Source organism: Nyctereutes procyonoides, unplaced genomic scaffold (genome assembly GCF_905146905.1).
Source record: "Nyctereutes procyonoides isolate TBG_1078 unplaced genomic scaffold, NYPRO_anot_genome, whole genome shotgun sequence".
NCBI classification, from domain to species: Eukaryota; Metazoa; Chordata; class Mammalia; order Carnivora; family Canidae; genus Nyctereutes; species Nyctereutes procyonoides.
This window is the reverse complement of record NW_026575121.1, coordinates 25,709,597-25,732,335: the sequence shown is the minus strand read 5'-3', so window position 1 is coordinate 25,732,335 and position 22,739 is coordinate 25,709,597. Positions and strand designations below refer to the sequence as shown.

The following is a 22,739-nucleotide window of genomic DNA, read 5'->3' as shown; positions in this document are numbered from 1 at the left end:
CAAAATTAGAGTTGACAATTGCAAATACAAACCAACCAACACAGTAATAAAATCAATACTTACATTTCCCTTGAGGCCACTATTTACTGTTTGCTGCACCATTTCCTTAATGGAATGGCAGTTATGTTTGCAGAAACCTTGTAGCTACCATTTTTATGTTTTAACTAAAAGCAGCTTTCTTGAAGAAGTATGATAAAGAAATTCTTGAGCTACTGTTAAAAACTGTCATAACCATTTAATAGTTAATATGAGTGCAGAGAAGGCAACCTTTCTTTTTAAAATATTTTCCAGATAGACATTATAGCCTTTCTCACATATTACTGTTTTTCTGATAATGGCAATATGTTTTTTATGTGTTCATTATGATGGACATTTACTTCATACTTAAACATCTCACTATACTTAAACAGCTTGCCCAGTTTAAATAGACATATGCAATTACTAGAGTACATTTCATTTTGGGGTTGATCTTGAAAATGTATTGTAAAAAAATTATTTTAATGGAAGGAAGTGAGGGAAATTAGCAGTTTGTTTTACTCCATATATTAAAATTAATTTCAAAATATAGTTGCCAAAATAACTCTTTAATCTCCTTCAGTTGATTTTTCTTCTCTTGTTGTTTGGTGGGATTTGCCTTTTTTATTCATTATTTTGTATATCTCATGAAATTATGTAATATTGACATAGCATTCGAACATCAATTCTTTCACCAGGTTTACAGTTTTATAGGATTTAATCTAAGTTAAAAGTTAATTTATCTCCACATTTGCTTCCGGTTGTTTCCTTAAAGGTAATAATAGCATAAGAATCATTCCAGATGGAAGGGTACATTTTACCTCCCAGAGGAATTTCTGCATGGCCAAACTTCGTTTTTATTAGTAACTATACAAACTAAAATAGAGAAGTTGTGTGAACAGAATGCATGGCCCTTTTTAGAGAACATGTTTTGAAACAGGATATTGAAAATAAAGTCCATTGGCCAACTCAGGTCTTTTTACATGATGATGTCAGCAGCTATGCCGTGTGATAAAGCTGCAATATTTTCATGACAAAGAAAAATTCATATCCACATCTTTAATAAATGAAGGGGGAAAACAAAATCCTTACTGGATTTATATATTCCCATCAGAACCTTTGTAGCTTCTCTCAACTGTAAATATTGAGAGTAAGATCAGAATGGAAGTGGCGTTGCATCAAAATTAATCGCTGAAGTTATTACTTATGGTGTCACTTGTATCCCATACTCGGGCTTTCCACACAAAGCTTTGAAGAGCCCTACAGGACCCACCGAATGTAACTGATACAGAATCATTGCCACACAACAGCTGCAGTAACAAGGTGCTGCAGCGTTTTACTTTCATCTACCTTTCTTTCTGAGAGTTTATTATGTTTTTGAATTTATTCTTTTGTAGATCTGGGAGCTATCTTTTTTATGGAAATTAATCTTTTTAGAAGATTTGTACTCTCTTTTTCAAACACTAATACATTCATTCAAGTAGCCTATTATTCAGATCCAGCTGGCTTTTATCTGGTGATATTTACTTCAAAAAGCCAAGTTAAATGGTATCATAGATTAATTCTCAGGGCACAGGGAAGCTTTTTTAGAGAAAAACATGATTTGGTAATTACTTGAAATATCATAATAAAAATCACAGAAAATGTCAAAAATGTATAATCTGTCATAATAGGAACCTTCAAGAAGTTGTTTCATTAGAAATGTGGTATTCTGAGTCCCTCATAAGTTTTCATTTCAGTCAAACCTGATATAACTCGAAAGTTTGCTTTGGGTTCTAATAAACTGTATTATGAATTTTAGGTTTATATTGTTTGTTCACACAAAGCAGTGAAACTTCAAAAGGGACGTTATCCAGTGCTATCTCTTACATAAATCAAACTGGAAATAAGACACATTTTACAATTCAATTTAAGATCCCACTGAGACAATAATGTTGCAAGCTGTGCATTTTGCAAAGTAATATAGTAATGTCTAGTTTGCATTTTTGAAAAACCAAATTAATCACACTTTATTGAATACGTTGGAGCAAACCTAAAATTCATCTATTATTAAAAACTTGTGCAACAAACACAAACTATATTTTATACATAAAGGACAAACTCATTTATTCATTAGTATAAAACACTTGGAGTTTGCATTTTGTAACTATGAAAGAAATGACATTTGCTACGGGGACTGTTTTGAATTTTTAAAAGCAGTCTATACATAGTAAGCTGCTTGAAAAGTTATTTTAGCACACTAAATGGTACCAGGTTTTAAATCATTCAGATAAAAATAGAACTTAACTTGAAAACTTTGGGGTACAAAACAAAATCGCTCAAGTAAACGATATACTTTATAAAGATATCTTGTACATATAAAAAATCACATGCTTTAGTTTACATGTGCACACTTTAATATAATATGATCGTTTTATGGTTTTGGTAAGAAAAATAAAAATCTTCCCAGGCAAATAAAGGCTTATCATGCCCTATGATTTTATCATGCTAAAGAAAGTGAGTACTTTTTGTATGCATACATTCGGTTATACAACCCCAATAAGACATTATATATAGTATTAGAAATCAGATTTTTGTGGCATAATTTAGACAGTATTACCTACATGATATATATTATATGTTGTTATTTTTGAGGAATTCTAGTAAACCTAAGAATTGTGAATAGTGACAAAAACTGAAGAATAGCAAAAATAGTGGCTAAGGTTGGGATGTTTATTTCACTGCTGCATATTTTTCAATGTCAGGATAGTAATACCGCTGATATGTATAATATTCTGTATGATAACAGTTATTTGAGGTACTACAGAACAGTAATATATACTCTGCATGGAATAGAAATAGCTATATTAAAACACATTTCCAGATTTAATTTTTCAATAAAATGTTAGTGTCAAACTTGTCCAATTTCATAAGAAATCTTATTATTAAATCATGATTTTTAGGGGAATATTTCTTTTTCTTCCTTTCTGTCTCTCAGTCTCTCTCTCTCTCTTTCTCTCTTTGTTTCTGCATTTCCTAAGCCTAATAGATTTATTATTGACAAGCCATAAAAACAAAAATCTAAATAAGATCACTTTTAATTATTTCAGATTAGTAGAATATTGCATTACCTTTTATAACAGATATGCCTAGGAAAACACTGTTGTGTCCTTTTCTTTGTAATACTTTACATTTTCTAATACAATTATTAAGTATATTGGGGAAACTCAAATTGCCTTGGACTAGTCTTAATTGTATTCACTAAAGGTATTGAATATGAACATTTTACTTCTGGTTGGTTTCTAGCATTTAGGGGAATATCTCCTTTTTGCCTTCTCTAATTGTGTCACTTTGGGAGGGTCTAAAAAAAGTCCATCAACTATAAATCTACTGACCATCCTCCTGCTTTTCTGTTAGGAACTCTACATTGTTGAATTCATATCCACTGTGAGCTGTTGCCCTCTGTCAAGAAAGAGTAAATTTTATCTTTTTATGTGAGGGCTTCCATATAAGATACACATTTTGGGGGAAATATTTGGTGCATACATAAAAGGAATTAGTTTACAAGCCATGAGATTTAGATATAGGGAAGAATATGCAGTATGTTCTCACTCAGCATAATTGTTTTGTCATGTCTGGCTCTGGAAACCAATTTTGTTCTTCAATCATCATCTTAGAAAACTCTGATGGAGAACACAAGATTTTTTTCCCCCTATTTTATCAATTTACCAGTGGCATGAAATATGAGAATCAGGATTCCTGCCCTGGTCACATCATTGTCAATGTAGTGGATGACAGAACTTGTGATGATTATTCCCGATGATGAGTTCCTTCTCCTCCTTCTGACCATCTGATACATTGCTTTAATCATATCTCTCTCCTGCCTAAGATGATGACCAAACTCATCATCTTGACATCTGAGAACTTTCATAATCTGGCCCTAGCCTACCTAATTCTTCCTGACTTCTGATGCTTTCCTAATATGTACTTTCTCCTCCATCAGTGGAGCTACCAGCTGTCATCCAGACCCACCATTCATGTTTGTCTTTGCCTTGTTGAACAGTCCAGGAAATTCTCTTCAACTTAGTGTGGTCTGTTGTGCAGTAGAAGGGATTTAGGACCAAAGGTCAGGCAATAAATGTATTCCCAGTCCAGATCTTTTCCTGGAGACTTATGTGGCCTCAAGACTTTCATTTAATCATTCTGAACACATGTCACTGAGGCAAAATGAGAGGATTGTGCTTGATGGTGAGGTCTTCTCAGAGAAGTCTTTCCAACGTGCTCTCCTAATGCACATGCTAACGTGTGCACATATACATCACATATGTGCAAAAATTCTTCCAACCTTTTGGACTGGCATTTCATTTAATGTAATATGTCACTTTATTTATTTATTTTCTCATTATTTTCTCTACCCGCCTCCCAACTAGAATATAAACTCCACAGGGATATAGATTTTTATCTGCTTTCTTTACTGCTCTAGTTCTACTGCTTACAACAATGCCTAATATATAATAGGTGTTTGATATATGTTCAAAAAATGAATGAATGATTTCTGTGTCTTTTTACTCTAACACTCTATGTATATTCAGTTCTATGCAAATATATACATAAAAATAAATTATTTATTATGTAGTGGTGTTTTAAGTATAATTTCTTGCTCCTCGTCCTATATACCATAACATTCTTGGCATCTGGTTCTCTTTATATGATTATGTATTGATATTTTTAAAATTTATTTGTGTTTTCTGACCTATTTCTATTTTCTTTTCTATTTGATATGACTATGTCATAATCTTAATAGTCTGCTGGTTTCTTCCTGTTTCCTTTCCAAGATTTTCAAAATGCAGTATTAACTTGACTTTTAGATAAACAAGAATGTGAAACCTTCAAAGCCAGAATTTAAACATATCTTAATATGAATCTGAGCAAATGCATGTAAGAGCGATTTTCAAAAATTATTTCCACTGTACCTAGAAGTTTGACACATTCAAAAAATAAGACTTCTATTCTTTAACTCTTAATACTTTTGTAGATTTGTTAATTAAAATAGCTAATATATAAGTATACAAAAAATCCCACATAGTGGGATTATGCACGTAAGCCACTAAACAAGAAATTCTTTTTGAATTTTTGTTTATTGGTGTATCCATAACAGAATTATAATTCTTTGTGAAAATGATTCAAATACATGATAAGGTACAAATTATACTTGAGAGGCTTCTTTGTGAAAAGCAACTATTTATAGAAGGTTCATAGTACAAAATTTCAAAATTTACCAAAGAGGAAAAACACTTTCTGTACAGACCATTGAAGCCAAAGAAATTCTTGAGGTATTTAATTTGCTTTAAAAAAATTGTGTTTTAGCCTAATAACTGAAGTCTTAGTTACTTAATATAAATTATTTTAATTAAGAGCAACATTTAACAAAGTGTATTTACTCAGGTGTTAGGCCAGGTACACCGTGTACTGCTGAGAATGGTTCTAACATTCCCTGTGTAATGATGTGAGAGCACATATGTGGTAGAACAGAGAAGAAGAGAAATAGTGCAGTATTTTAAAAGTGGAAGAGATATTGAAATTATTTAAGACAGATTACATCATAATATTTTTTATTACAGAGAGTATTTTCTACATTTGGATAGCTAGTTAGTATTCAGTAATTACAGACCCCTCCCTAGAAGATATCTTACATTGAAAACATGTGAAATATATTATCTTTACTATAAAGACAATTTGTATAGATGCTTGTTTTATAAGTTTAAGATTTTTAAAAATTCTGTTTCTCCATTTGAGCACTTCAGAAAAGATGGTAATTTCACCATTCATTATTTATTTTTTCACAAGGCATACATCTTTTTTAATATTGATATTGGGAAACTATTATTGAAGAAAAATAATATGACTTATCCAAATACTACCCTGTGTATGTGTATTTGTTTAAATTAACGTGAAACCTAAGTTTCGCACTTGATTCTGACACAGAATCATTGTGTGACCTTAGGTTGGTGGTATTCACCCTTATATTCTTCATTGGTCATACTATGGTTATAATAGTTACACTAGATAATTTTTAAATAAAAAGTGAATATGATGTTTAAATTTTTCTTTATATTGATCTATGGATGTTTTTATCAGAAAATCAATCCTCATTTCAAAACACATTTTCTAACCATTTTTCTTATTCTAATTCACATTGTCACAACAATCTAAGAAAGCGTATTGTATACATTTATTCTTAGGAGAAAAATGAAGTGCTTATATTTGATTCCTGAATTGGAGTTAAAATGTAGAAATGAAATTATCCACGTTAATGCTGATCTTCTTAAGTATTCTTTTCATTGCTAGCAACTGAAATTTTAGTGGTCATTTTGACCTTGAAAATCATCTGCCGTGTCCGCCCATGAAAAACTGATGAAAAGTGCTTTGAATAGTATGTCTTCACTACATATAATAAAAGCTATGGAAAGAATGATTTGGTTTCATATAAACAGTAGCTTTCAACAGGCCTGCCATCTGCATGTAATCTACCACTATAATATAATATTATTTCAATGGTCCTTCAAATGTGCTGAGTTATTTGTGATATGTAGTCTTTTGATTTAAAGCTGCCTCTCTCAGTAGTGTTTTTAAGAAGATCTTGTAATTGCTGGATATTGTAATTATTTATCATATTACAAATTGGAAAAATGATACCTTTTCAAGCTATGCTTAACTGTGCCTATTTCTTTTCCTTTCTTTCTTTCTTTCTTTCTTTCTTTCTTTCTTTCTTTCTTTCTTTCTTTCTTTTTCTTCTTTTTTGTCTTTAGTCTGTTTATTTAAATAGTAGTTAGGATTGTTAAATCTTTATGTTCAATCATAATGTCCTACACTCATTTATTCAGTATTAATTGAGGACCCAAGAGCTATCAGGTATTCATGTTGATTTCCTTATTAAAAAGATTATTATAGCCTAGAAGTAAGTGGGGACACTTGAGTATTATAAACTGGCATTGGTAGTCTTGTGCTAAAAATGTATTGTAGGAGTCATACACCAATATTTGCTTAGTCTGTTTAGCTTCTCAGGTTTCTTTTTCTTGTTTTGTTTTAAAATCATTCAGCTGTCTTATTTGGGATTTATTCTAGGACTTATAGTAAAAATACACTTTTTAGTAGCTATGCCTTTATACTTTCTATACCCTCTTCAAGCATCGTGCTTAATCTCTCACCTATAAATCAAAGACATCAAAACCTACCTCATTGGGTATCTGCTTTTCCTCTAATTTTCAATTCCGTATTTCTAATTGCTTGCTGTCAATCTCTATTTGACTGTTCCTGAAATATCTCATATTTAGTAAGTCCAACTGATTTATTTTTATTTTTATTTATTGTTAAATCCTCCTCACTGTGCAATTAGAAGTTTGGATTTCATGTTCAGAATTCCAGAACCTAAATCCTGGGGCAAATTAAATCAACATTTATAACAGTAATATGGAACTACCTCAGAGTTTCCAAAGATTCGTTGGATAGTGCATATAAAAGCCACAATGCCTGCCACATTGAAAGTAGATGATACACAGTAGATATCATCACCATCATCGCCTCATTAATGATCTCACCATACACCCTTTTGCTGTCTAGATACTATCATCTTTCATTTTCCTCTCTTCATCCCCTTTTGTACCCAGATGGTTACCAAGTTCTATCAGGTTTATTTCCAAAATATCAAACATACTTCCTCTTTTTCCATCTTCTCTTTTATTCCAAAGAATAAAATTAGGTGCATGTTCTATACTTGTGTATCTCTCTCCCACACTTTCACCGCTCAAGAACAAAGGCTACAGCTTAGCATTTTAAAAAGCCACACTGAAGTTTACCTCATATGAATGTAAAGAAATGATCTGAGAATTGCAGCTCTCAACTCAAAAACTGACTGAAAATTAGTCTTACTTTGCTATATGCGGAGATACAATGGTGAACAAAAGAAACGGGCCTGATCATGTGGTGCTTATGTTAAGACAAGAAATGTTGGATCTTTCTTTTAATAAAAATAGGAAACAACTGAAGTCCTCTAAGCAGGGGAGTGACAGTGTAAGATTTGTGCTTAAAAGTAATGATGATTCTTGAATCTGATTACAGGGGCAGATATAGAAGTAGAGATAAATTACATAGATGAAATCAACAGGACATGAAATGGAATTGGACATCTGTGGCACACAGTGAGAGAGGAAGAGATAAAAATGATCCCTTGGTTTCTGGCTTATAAACTAGCTGATGACGTCATTCTTTAAGGCCAAGCAGGTTTGGGGAGAAGATAATTTAAGACCTAGATCCATACAAATGAGAAATATTGAGGTAATTCCCATGAGTATGCCATTCCACCTATGAGGGTTTTATACTTTTTTGGAAAATTTAGTGAGAAGATTTTTTAAGTTCAACATAAATAATTTAAAACTGAAAACATTGTATAAAACAATGGAAATTAAAACAGATTTCAACTGACGACAAGCAACACTTAACCATAAACATAAAATGGTTAATATTATATACCATGACATTGATTACTCTACTAACAGTATATAAAGTATATTAACTTGAAATTTTATTTGATGTAATTGTAAATCTATAGGGAAATTACAATATCCTTAGAGAGGAGAATTTCTAGTTCATTTGTTTGCCTAATGGAAAAATAATTTGATGAGTTAAAGTGGGAAAAGGTAGAAATTCATTGACATTGGCAATGAGAAAGGTTAAAAGATGCAGTTAAATTAACATGGATACATTATACCCAACTGCTTTATTTTGAAGAATTTCATGAATATGTTTTAGATTGGAAAGTTGACATATGTTTTTAGTATTGTTATTTCTACACGGTCCGTAATAGCATTATGCTTTAGCTGTGAAAATTAACCAATCTGTTGCAATATGATCATTTCCACTGAGTAAAAACATTTGGCTCTTGCTTCCAATCATCGTATAGTCCATATTAACAAAACACATCTAAATATTAAGTCTATAAATTATTAATCTGGCTACAATTTCTTTCCTTGTATTGAGTCCTATGTAACTATTTACTCAGTCTGAGTCTGCTTTTGTTTTGTTTTGTTTTGTGGATCTGTTTTACCTGGTTAACACTTAGAGCATGGTGTTAATGAGCCCAAAGAAAACAACAGCATCAAAAAGCAAAGTGTTTTCTGATATAATTATCTCTGTCTTCTCCACATAAAATATTTAACCTTTTATCTTTATAGTAATGGACTTCCTTCTTTTATTTTCAGTTGTATCAAAACTTTCTGGAATTTGGTATGAAATAAAGGAAAATATAAAGTATTGCATTCTGTATATAACAATTCAGTCTAATAATTTTTCTGAGTTTAAAATCAAGGCTTTTAAAACATAAGCCATATCTTAAGTTACCTAATGCCATTCTGGTTTTCCATGATTCCTTAAGGATTCTTGGGATAATTGTTTTTTATGTGTTTCCGTGTTCTCTAAGGATCCTTTTATGTAGTGACTGAACTTCAGCTCTGATTTTACAATTTGTTTCTTATTCTTTCTAGTTCAATAATCATCAGCCATAATGAAGAACATTCAACTAAAATAAAAAAGAAATAAGCAGCTCTGATTTTCAGTATTTTGTATGTTACTTTTGTAGCTTGTTAACTATGCCACTTTCAGCAACATTGCAGAACATGTAAGGAAATGGAAATATTTCAACTTGGTTCTGATGAGTCCATGGACTTTAATTACTGATACTGATATTACAGTATCATCATAAAATAAAAGCTTTCTTGTATGGCAAAAGTTTTCTCCTAATTAACAAATATTTACCACTCAGGTAACACAGAGTAACATCAGTTAATGATAGATAGCTAAAGAAAATATGTCTAAGTATTTCTAGTAGAGTAACATGTTTACCTAAATGACTCATATTTATTGGTAGCAGGATATTTAGAATTCATGACAATTCTATTCTTTCTCTCTAAGAAAAAAAGTTAGTTGATGTCAGAACATCAGCTAAGCAGGATTGGTTACATGACAGCTAACCAGTTTTGTTTCTCCCCAGCAAATCCAGAATCAAAGATGAGTTTTAGACTCTGGTAATGGCCTTTTGTATGGGCATTATTTTATAATACCAAACAAGGCATTTGTAGTCTTCTTTGCTAAACCACTGAGATATTTTATTTTGTTTTGTTTTATCCTAAACTGGAATATTTTATTTTGATTTGCTTTATTTTTTAAATTGTGCCCCTAATTAATAGTACCTGTAAAAGATTACTTCTTCTTCATTTAGAAATACAGTAATTTGAAGAAGTTAAACCAAAACACTGAAAGTTTTCATGTTTTTATATGCTAATGTAGATCAACTGTGCTCAGATTATTATCCAGAAAAAAGATTTAAAGATTACATTACATTAATTCATGAGAGGACAGTTTCTCCCTTCTATACAAAGCACTAGCACTAGTAGTACTGCTGACATTTTATATCTCATTTTTTATTAGGGTGAAGTTAATCCTCTAACAGATAATAACTTGTTTATTCTCACTTACCTTTGAAATAACAACTGAACATCCATAGTGTCTGTGACTAGTATTTACTCATACTGAATAGTCTTGTCTCCTTTGTTAAGATGGCGTTGACATCCTTCTAAGTGGTCTCCAATGGTATGGAGTAAATGCCTGCTCTTGCCATCATTTTCATTGTAAACGAATCTTGACAATGTCAGGTTCCCGTCACAGTGTATCAGTGTCACTCACTAAGCAGTGGTGTGACCGTTAGTCCCTCTGAGATTTGCCTCCTTTATCAGGGTCAGCCAGTGGGAAAATCTGAATGAATAGTTACATGTTACCTAGTTATAAAGGGCAATAACATTTACACGTACTTTTACTATTTTAATGCATAGTAGTTTAAAGGCATTTGTTTTTTACAGATGACTTTAATTTTGTGGGTGATTATTTTATGTGTATTCTTCCAAAATTCATTAAAAAATACTATGACCTTCCCTTTTGGAATCTATAACTTATTTGATATATTCAGGATTCACTAATAAATCTCATTATTTGGACTAGGATATTTTGTGCCACTCACACACATATACAATGTTGTTGTTGTTTTTAATTAAAGAGAAACAGTAATAATATCCTTACCCAAAACATTTTCCATTTATTTTTCTACTTAAAAAATTGTGTGCCAAAAACCAAAGTGATCTTCTCTTCATTGCTGATGATTATCTCCACATTTAATCATTCTTTACTTATTTTTCATGGTCATCTTTTTTTTGAACATCTGTCTTACTTGATAATTTAATGTTTCAGCTGATTTGTAAAATAACATTCCAAATGCTGAACATGCACATTTCTTTCCCTTTATTTTAGTTTATTTGCAAGAATCATTTCCTAAATTTTATTTCTAACCTAGCCATATTTGTCACTGGTTCTAATGAATATACCATGTAACAAGATATAGAATCAAAGTTTTCCTGTGGTCCTACACAAGAACAAAAGGAACCAGGCACGCCTCACTTTAAAGAAAGTAACAAGCAACTGCCTCTTATTAATAGCATCTGAACCAGCCTATCCTATCACCCCAGACTCCACAAATATCCTCCTCTTCCATTATAAGAGGTTATAACCATAGAGAGGAGGGAATTTGCAGAAATCCTTGTAGTGAAGAGATAGCATCTAATGGGGAAGGCTGAGGCTCACTGATCCCTTTTTGAGAGCATTTCCTCACCACCAAATGAAGGGAGAGAGAGTTCCAAGAGAATTATTCAAGGATTACAGGTGCTTCCAACTCATTTAAAAACTGCATTTCTGTTTTGGTGCAAACTGTTGATCTGTTTTCTGTACATGTTTGAGAATGGGGGCAAAGAATTGAGAAGTGGCAGGGTATAGTGTGGACCTCATTAGAACAAGAGGATCCACACCAAAAGAAGGACCTTGGTTTCAAGGGCAATGGTAGTTTCAGGAGCTTAGAAGAGCAGGAAGCTGAGGGAGATTTCCATTGTCAGGGACCTGTGCTGCTAGGAAGCTCCTCTGGAAGGGCTCCTCTTAAAGATTCAAACATGACTTAGGAGATACTTAGCATTTAGGCACCTGCCATGTAGAAGATGAAAATGGCCAGTAGGTATAGTCATAGAAGCTACAGTGTAGGGAAGACTTGAGTAGGAACTGGTTGGGTAGGATACCTTAAGCCTACTGTCCAGGAGAAGGGCAGAAGGGGGATAGATGAAAAACTTACCAAGCCCAGGCTACCTAGGCTCTAAGGTTGGCCAGTGCTGATGGGGATGAGGAAACAGTTGAGTGTTAACTGGAATGGATTTTTTTGCTTGTTTTTGTTTGTTTTGGTTTTGTTGTTGTTGTTCTTTAGAGAGAGAGAGCGCACATGTGCACCAATGGGGGAAGGGCAGAGGGAGAGGGAAAGAGAGACTCTCAAGCAACTCTGCACTGAGCTTGGGGCTCCAGCCCATGCCCCTGAGATCATGACTTGAGCCAAAATCAAGGGCCAGTTGCTGAATCCACTGAGCCACCCAGGTGCCCCTAGAGTGGATGTTTTTTTTAATACTCAAGGTTATTAAGCGGTAGAAAAAGGAGACTTGACAAAACATGTTTGAAGGCTGTAATAAGAGGAAAAATAAAACCATTTTATATTTGAAACCCATCAGTTCTGACCGTCCCATAATCTGGTTACCTTTAGAGTAGGGATAGCTTTCAAAATTTAAGTTTCTCCTAAAGCAGTATATTTCTACATTCAAAACTTGATCTATCATAAAATACACATCACAAAATATGATAAAATATAAAATAGGGGCTAGCCAAGACAAGTAGTTTGAGTTCATAAAAAGACCAAGACAGTGCATCAAACGGTTTGCTTTTTTTCAGAATCTGTAACTATGTTTTAATCTTGGGGTGGGGAGAATATAAGGGGGAGAGAATCTCTCATACCTGGTCTTTACAAATTCAAATTTCAATTACACTAAATCTTAAGATCACCTACTTGTCCCTGAAGAATATACATATTTTTTACACAAAGGAAAACTAAACACACACAATCATTTTTTCTTATATGTAAGTTCCATACATTTGTATACATAACTGTTGATGAATTCTTAGCATCAGTATGATTAGGCAGGGTAAGTGAATTGTTTCACATTATATAAAATGCATAATTAATAGTTTTTAGCTAGAGACAGAATTGGTAATCAGGCGTTAATTTCCATTTTCTTTCTTAAACTTATGTCCCCACTTACTTCTGGCTGTTTCAAGACTGCACATTTGTTAATTTTCACTCCACCAGGGCAACCCGGCTGGCTCAGAGGTTTAGCGCCGACTTCAGCCCCAGGGTATGATCCTGCAGACGCAGGATCGAGTCCCACGGCGAGCTCCCTGCATGGAGCCTGTTTTTCCCTCCTCCTGTGTCTCTGCCTATCTCTGTGTCTCGTGAATAAATCAATAAAGTCTTTGAAAAAAAAATTTTTCACTCCACTAAAATGCCATAGCATTAGTAGCTGGCATTCATTGTGTTTGTGGTTATACTCTCAGTTTCAGCATATAGCACCTGCCTATTTTGTTCTACTCTCAGCTGAACCTATGTAAGAAGATGTCTAACCACAGACAGTTTCTGAACTTCTCACAAGGTCTGTGTGTAGGACTGGGTATGGGAAGTCTCTCTCCCTTCAGTTCCCTCCCGCAACATTAAAATGTGACACAGATCCCAAGTAATCATCTGCTAGATACACTATTTCAGTCTTTTCACGAACTCATGACCATTTTTCTTGGCTCAAACCATTTTATAGTTTTATTTTACAAGTTTTTGCATACCTGCCTCGATAACCTATTACAGTATGTGTTCTTTAAGGGTACTAGGGCTATATTAACTTCATCTTGTTCTTCCACTATAAAGTCAAGATATAATGTGAGTCTATAAGAATGGGGAAGGAGAAATGAATCATTTCTTTTCTGTATCTAACTCTCCTTACCAAATATTAGGATTTTTCTTACATATTTAATCTGTCTCTTGCAAGATTTCATGTGGGCATAATAGTACACTTTAATTTTAAAGGTATATATGTTTATATATGTTTGTAGGCATAGTATACATATACTGACTTATATCAGTCACTAAATATATTGGTTTAAAACAAAGCACCTAAACATTTAATAGCTATGGGTATGTCTTGTTCTGAAGTGGACTATTTTCAATTCTTATTTATTCATGCTAATAGAGGAAAAGGATATTATAAATAATGCAAAAATCACTTACAGCTGACTTAGTTATATATTATATATTTTTCATCAGACTTAGTTTCTTAATTGTTTGCTCTATTTATTACCCAAATGAGCTAACATCATGAGTATTTAACAAATGATGATTGGCGGAGATGGCTAGAAGCATTTTATGTAGTGGGAAACCCAATCTAGTGTTATAAACTTGCTATGGAAAATTCACATGTGGATGATTGATATTTACCTTACACAAGGGACTAATATCCTGTTATGCAAAAGAGGTGTGAAAATAGATAGTATTTTGTCTATAATCTGTTTCAGAATGATTCAATCAGAATTTTGGCTTAATATTTTATATAATGTGAAAAAACAGTTATAGTCGTTCTCTACTATGAGAGTAAAATTGAAATTTATTTTGAAAAAATGACTTTATCCAATTTATTTGCTGGCAATCAGAACTCAAATACAAGAAAAAATGTTTCAAGTGAACAGAAAAATAAAAGTAGATAACAGATTTAAACAGAACTCAAACTGAACCTAAAATAATGAATGTGAATATTTTTCTACACCCCATATATTAATTGCTCAAATAAGCAACATACTATAAAAGTATAATGCTTGCATTTATTGGATATTTTAAATGAAATACGTAGAGAAATTATCAGTTAGTTACAAATTCCCAATACAGTTTTCATATTCAAATAGCATCTATTCCAAAGTGTTATTTCTATGCCAACTGGCAGTGGTTATGCTTCAATTCTTATTTTAACTGATACTGTAAAAATATAAATAAAAAAAATGCACATACATTGATAAAGGCATTGTAGAGTGGAGATTTTAAAAATGTCTTGTCATTGAATATTTTCAAGACATCATACCCTTGAAAAATTCGTACTTCTAATTTTTGCAGGTTTGACTAGTACCTTGGTATAAGTCTCCAAAAAGGCAGGAGTAGAAAAATAAAGTACATAAATTTGTGAATATGGAAGTGAACTTTTATATTACAGTGTAGGAACAAGCTGGAGAAATTTCTTTTATGTGAGTCATTTCTGGATGAAGCTATAAACTTTTTTTAGCCAAAAGCTGTCATGGTTTCTTGTAAAATAATAAAGATAATAAAGATATCCATTTTAATTGATTCTTTTCATTGTTTAATAAAATTGCTTTGTTTGATTGCTAAAGAATTTGAATTGAGTTTTCATTACCCACTTCTGAACAATTTACTCTAAGATCCAGACAGTATTGAGCTAATGAGTTTGAATTTATATTGAACCTTAACTGTCTTCATGAAGTAAATGGAAAAAAATCATGGCAGTAACTAAGTATTCTTCATTAAAAACTATGTCGTAGAGATTTTACAATGAGGCTTTTAATAGAGCTAAAGCATTTAAATTGGAGTTTTACCAACTTTGCTGTTTCTAAGCATATAATAAGAAAATATGATTTCTTTTCTTTTTTTAAGAAATGAAAACTCATAAACTGGTGGGGACAATACAGAAATTTTCTTCAAGTGGCTAGTTTGTGTATTCAACAAATTCAATTAAACAGCAAGTTAATGTTGATTTATTTTGGGGACATGTCTAAATTGAAATTATTCATAAACTACTTTCAAGATATATCTTATTAAGATGTTTCAGGATTGGGGATCCCTGGGTGGCTCAGCAGTTTAGCGCCTGTCTTCGGCCCAGGGCGTAATCCTGGAGTCCTGGGATAAAGTCCCATGTCGGGCTTCCTGTGTGGGGCCTGCTTCTCCTTCTGCCTGTGTCTCTGCCTCTCTCTCTATGTGTGTCTCTCATAAAAAAATAAATAAAATCTTTTTTTTTTAAAGGTGTTTCAGGATCTACTGAAATCCAGGGCATGCCATCATTATGAAAATACAAGCCCTTAAATGTACTGTTTTGACTTTGACACTATATTGCCATAATCATCAACTTTTGTTTCATTGTAGTTGAAAAAAGGGTTGCACACACATTTCATTTATTGCTATGGTATTATAAATCTTTGTAAAGTGATCTTTTAGGGTCTTTGTCTAACCAGTTGGGTACTGTGTCTAACCAATTGGGCATTTAATGATTGCATGTTTAGGATTTGTGGTGGAATGAAGTGAGGAACTTCAACTCTGAATGGTGGCTAGAATATTGCTTAATACAAGTATGACTCTACAACTACCAGTGGACTTAAGTTCCACAAAGTAATTAATTCCCTAGGTATATAACAGAGCCCATTTTATCTTAATTTGGTTAGTCAAGTTAGTTAGACTGCAAGAAATAGGCTAAATATTGTAGAATTTCTTTAAATTGAGGAGCTATGTAAGAAATAGAAAAACAAAAAAGAAAATATGGTTTGGGGGAAATTTACTTACTTGAGGTTAATTCCCCAGAAATCACTTGGCCAATCTCCAAATGTGATATACTTTTTAAAACTTCATTTCAAGCTAATCATTAGAAGATTTGGAATAATATTGTATCCAAATTATTTATATTCATTCCCCACAAGCAGCAGTGATGGTTCTTGGCATAAGGAAAACCTTACCCTTGCCCACCACAGGGATCTCACACTTCTATTACCCTCCTCTGCATGCCTGGACCTCACAGCCTTCCATTTAGTCATCCTCTCCACCACCTTCAGCAGAGCCACCTTCAACCAAATTGTATAATGGCATTTTTTAGCATTAAAAAGAGTAGTTGGAGAGAAAAAAATCTAATTATTGGATAGCAGAATATAGGACATAATAGAGATATTACATTTAGATAACTAATTGTGATAAGTTAAAAAAAACCCTCATATTTTAAACAAGAATTAGACTGATCAGAAGAATAATACAGGAACAAATTGACCATTTGTACTAAACTTATGAAGCGTGGTGATATGATAAACATGGTACCGAACTGGTTAGCATTAAAACTAATTTCCCTGAGTGGTGAGTGGATATTGTTGCATAAAGAGGGACAAATATTTTTCCTTTGGCAATCATTATTAGAACATTTTGTAATGCTTCAATTTTCAATGATTTATGTTCTTTGTCATTTTAATAAATGTTTCACAGTTTTATTTGAATAGAGCAATGATGATATATGTGTATTTTTTATAGGACTGGAACTTCCTTTTATGATGATGCCCCACCCTCTAATTCCTGTCAGCCTACCTCCAGCGTCTGTCACGATGGCAATGAGCCAGATGAACCATCTCAGCACCATTGCAAACATGGCGGCGGCAGCTCAAGTTCAGAGTCCCCCATCCAGGGTTGAGACATCTGTTATTAAGGTAATTGTTTTCTTAGATGATTGTTTTGGCTTAAACCAAACATCATCTTAAACCACCATCTATCAATCTGTGTTTTTATTCTACAATTCTAACTTCAAAACAGCTAGGTGATAGTGAATAAATTATGAGAAAAACCACACATAGTAATTAGAAACCGGGTAAAACCAGGGGTACAATATTAAGCAATATTAGGTTAGGCTAATCTTAAGGTCTGTATTGTCTCTACTAAAAGAGAGATGGACATGGGACATTAATTGATATATTTCAAATTGCACATATATTTAAATGTATGGCTGTGTGTATGAGGGCATGTGTGTGTGTGTGTGTATAAGTGCATGTGGTGTTATGAGCCTCAAGGTGTGGAAAAGTACTTGATTTGTTTTTAGAAGACAAGAAGTATTAAATTATGATTCTGCCACTTAATAGCTGTGTTGCCTTGGATGTGTGACTCAATCTTTCTGATTCTATTCAATATACAAAAAATAGGTAATGCAATGTCGGTGTAGAAACTAAACAAAATGATAAAAATTCAATGTTTTTTATACATTCAAAAATACACTACATGTGAAGATAACATTGTTGTACAGAAATCACGTGTGTATACACAATTTTCTCTCTCTCTCTTCCTTTGTTTGGGGAGCGTTTGTGTACACCCTTGTGGGGTATATGTATATGTGTATACGTATATACAGATGTGAAATGTATATGTGTATACTTTTCACTTATAATGTGTACTTAAATCAAATTACTTCAAGTGCATTGTTAGAATATATTATTAATTTTTAAACTATTTAAAAGATACCTCATGCTCAACCTTATCTGACATAATCATTACTTCTTTTTTTTCTGAATATAATACACTTGAGTTTAAGGGAGCCTCTGGAATGTGTCTTACATAAAAAGACCGGTTAACAGTTCTCATTCATTACTGATAAATATGCAAACAAATATAGCCATTTTGGGAGACAGTTTTGTGGTTTCTTACAAAACTAAACATAATCTCACCATAGAATTGTGTATTTTGCTAGCTCCTTGGTATTTACTTAAAGGAGTAGAAAATTTTTGTCTATACAAAAACTTGCACATGGATATTTATAGCAGCTATTTTTTAAAATAATTGCCCATATTTGGAAGCAAGATGTCTTTCAAGATGTCTTTCAGTACGTGAAAGGCTGAAAAAGTGGTACCTCCATATGTTATGACTTTGTTAAATTAATATTTATTAAGTGGAATATAGGGTACCTAATGGTAAGCCATGCCCTAACAACAGACCATAAGAAAAACTAAAATAGAGAACTTTATTACTCATGAGTCATGGAGGAAGTACCAGGTTGAAAAGACTACACAGTATATGATTCCAAGTGTATGACAGAGAAAAGGCAAACTATTAGAGACACTAAAAAGATCAGTGGTTGTCAGGGGGTAGGGTAGGGATGAATAGGGAGAGCACAAGGAATTTTTAGGGTAATGAAAATGCTCTGTATGATACTATAATGATGGATAATGTCATTATACATTAAAAAAATAAAGGCCTTGTGACTACTTATATGGAATTTTGAATAATATGCTAATAGCAATTTTTCTTATAATGCTCTATAAAAAAGATGTGTATTAGTCCTTCATATAATATTTCAAAGTATCCATACCAGGAAGATTTTATATATATATGTGTATATATCACAAAACACCCTAATCAACTTCTTAAAAATCTTTAGCTGAGAAAAGGTCAATGAATGTTACATTGTCATCAGCTAAGAACTGAGCAGATAACTTTTAAAAATTCTTCTTTACTCTAAGTGACTTTAAGAGAGTTTCTTTGTTACCGAAGAATTTGTTAATCAAAGTGTCACTGCATAATTCAATTTATGATTTTGGTAATACTTATTACAGAATTTGACATTCTTATTGCCTCATTCACTGCAGTGAATGAGAGGGAGATTTTTGGCTGAAATAAAAAACCTAAATGTTCCTACCATTGTACTCAATAGTTATTTAAAAGGAAAACAAAAGGTATTAAGTATTAGTAGAATGTGATTATTCTCATTTTTTTTAATTTAGTAGTTATAATTTTCACTCTTGAAACTGGGAATTTTTATAATTATATAATTTTATAATTATAATACATATACATTATATATATGGATTTGAAAGACTCTAGTTACATTAGGAAACTTGATTTATTTTATTTTTTCAATACAGATATATTTTTAAAAGAGTTTGTGTTGTATTGAATGTTAATTAGAATACTTAAATACTGAAACTTCCTTTAATAAATCGTCGGTTGTCAGTTTAGGTAAGTAGGAGGAAGCAGTTGGGTTTCCTCTGGAAGGCATCTTTAGAAAACAGTGTGGATTATTGAAAAGTCAGCAACATTCCTGTGGTTTCTTAAATTAAGGTTAGGAGTGGAAAGGAGGAAGATAGGGAGAAAGGAAGGAAATATGCAAAAAGGTAATAAGAAAGGGATGGAGCTCTGTGACTTGAAATGTGTGCCAGCCCCTCCTACATTATAGTGATATCCCATTTCCTAGTCTCTTGGGGCAAATATTTTCAGAAACTTGGCTATGGATAGATTAGAGGAAATTCTGGACTTTTGAATACAGTGGTGGTATAAATGATCATAGCAGCTAAATAAGAAACAATGGCTCTAATGAAGAATGATTAGAGAAAATAAAAGCTGATAATTTTTCAGTTGTATGTATCATTAATTAAAAAAAAAAAGCTGGTAGTTTTAATTGCCAACATCAGAGTGAAGCTCCGTCGGCCATTGTGGAAGTTCTGAAGAGCCTATCTGTCCCTTACCTCTGAGGCTGGCCACCTATATATTTTCGGATTTGATGCTGAGAGGTAAAAATCACAGAGAAGAAACATGTTTCAAGAAAAGCATGAGACAATGCTAATAATTTTTGGTTAAAAAAAATATTTAGGCCTGGGAAAAATTGAGGATATGGTCTCAGAGAATAAGGATGAGGAATAGGTTCTTTATAGAATTCCAAATATTAGGGAAAACAATTTAATACATCAGCCTGCCTAAATTTATATATAGTAGACTTTATAGCACAGTGTTTAGTAAACTCCCATGATATATATTAGTTAAACTTAATTTGGGGGAAGTTGTATTTTACCCAAAGGAAATGTTTGACTCCTATGTCACATTAAATAGTATGGGGCCCAAGTGGGCAATTAGAATAGTGCTTGCAACTTTGTTTGCCTGAAAAGGTTCTAATTATGAAGGCTGATTAAAAGTGAAATGTTAAATACCAAAGATTTACCCCCATCTGTAGGAATCATAAAACAAGAGAAATAGCCTTTGAAGAGAAAAATAGAAGTTTGAGGGGTTTTCATGTGCTGGAATGTACCATTTACGTTTTTTGAGAGTAATGACAAGAATTAAAATGGTAACTCAACCTCCATGAGAATGGCAATAAGAATTCATAGGACAGAAGAGAAGTGAAAACAATGCTCTCAGAGTTACCTATTTTAAAGCATTCTGTACTTACTTGTTTCTAGGAGGTAAAGGAGCTTCAATGACTTTCTCATAAACCTATTTATGAGAATGTAGATACCAGTACATTCAGTGGAGCAGGGTCCAAAATTCACCCCATATCCCCAGTTTTAAGACTGGTTTTACACTTTTAAGTGGGTGGGGAAAACATATAGGAAGGAGAATCTTTTGTGACACATGAAAATTATATGAAAGTCAAATTTTAGTGTCCATAAATATGTCTGAACTTAGCTACACTCTTTATATAATGTCTATGGCTACTTTCACATACAAAGCAAAGTTAAATAAAGTATTTACTAGCTGACTTTTTACCGAAAAAAATTGATGATACCTGCATTAGAGCTCCTATTAACTCAAAAAACACATTGAATCAGGCTGTGGATAATTGAGACAGCTAAAACTAAACTCTCAACATGATGGAGCCCCAGGATTTGTGTTGAAAAATAAAAGGATTGAAGAAAAGAAAATTACATAGATGAAGACAGTACCACTATAGCATTGTTCCTTGCTTTTTTTTTTTTTTAAGAAGTTACCTTTTTGTAAGGGAAATTTACATTTTTTAAAACATTTTATTTATTTATTCATGAGAGACACAGAGAGAGAGAGAGAGGCAGAAACACAGGCAGAGGGAGAAGCAGGCTCCATGCTGGGACCCAACGTGGGACTTGATCCTGGGTCTCCAGGATCACACCCTGGGCTAAAGGCAGGCATCAAACCACTGAGCCACCCAGGCTGCCCCTGTTTCTTGCTTTAAATGCAAGCCTTCACGATGGAATCTGCCAAAGTGTTAAATTTAGATTTTCTTCTGCTGATTGGTTTGGACTACTGGAAATAATTTTGTAAGATAACTTTGAGGAGGAAATGGTCATATACTGTTTAGACAATCATTCTAATTTAAATCCCTAATAGCCAATTGCCTGTAAGTTAAATTACTATAGGCTCTGTATTAGTCTATTACGTATCAGTGAGACTCATGTATTTTTGCTGTTTAATGTTAGGAATGAAGAGACATAGACTTGAGATGTGAGATGGCATATAATCCAGCTTTCCCCATGGTGGACAAATGATTCTTACCTACTTCCTACCCACTTTTATTTATCTAAGCTTTTGTGGGAAGTCTCTTCTATTTTCAGTAAATTCAAGAGTAAGGATGGTCCACATTAGCATCTACCTTAACTTTACTGCATTCTCTTGGAAGAGAAAATGTCTGCTAATTCTTCTGTGTGCTAGCCATTTAAATAAATCTCTGCTCTAGTATCTATAGTGTTTCTTCCTTCCAGACCAAATATTCTAATTTACTTTGACCATTCCTCATCAAGCTTCTTGGTTGATCTTTTTTAAATCACCCTCTTTTCTCCAACCTCTCCCATACAATCTTCTAGAACTGAATAGGCCAGTAAGTAGACACTGGAACTAACATATGCCTCAATTTGGATAATAGTTTATAAATGTAGTCATAATTCATAAAACTATTTTGCTAGTTGAATACATGACTCAGTATAATTTCATGCCTTTCAACACAAAATTTTACTGAGCCAGTTCTTTTTTTTTTTTTTTTTTTTACTTTTAGTTTTACTAGGAATTTGCATTTATCCACATTAAGTATATTCCACAGTCTACTGATTTAGGCTCCTTATATGCTTATTTTTTTATTTGAGTATAGTTGGCACACAGTGTTATATTAGTTTCAGTACACATGGTATTCAACTTCTCTATACATCATGCTACAATCACAAGTGTAGCTACCATCTGTCACCATACAACACTATTACAA

At 32.8% G+C, this 22,739-nt stretch overlaps 1 protein-coding gene across 1 annotated transcript in view; it reads left to right on the top strand.

Annotated features, from left to right (window-relative positions):
* Nucleotides 1–22,739, top strand: part of DACH1 (dachshund family transcription factor 1) — a 425,270-nt gene that overhangs the window by 277,774 nt on the left and 124,757 nt on the right. The window contains 1 exon segment of the mRNA XM_055335915.1: nt 17,291–17,463. Within this exon segment, the coding sequence (XP_055191890.1) occupies nt 17,291–17,463 (173 nt within the window).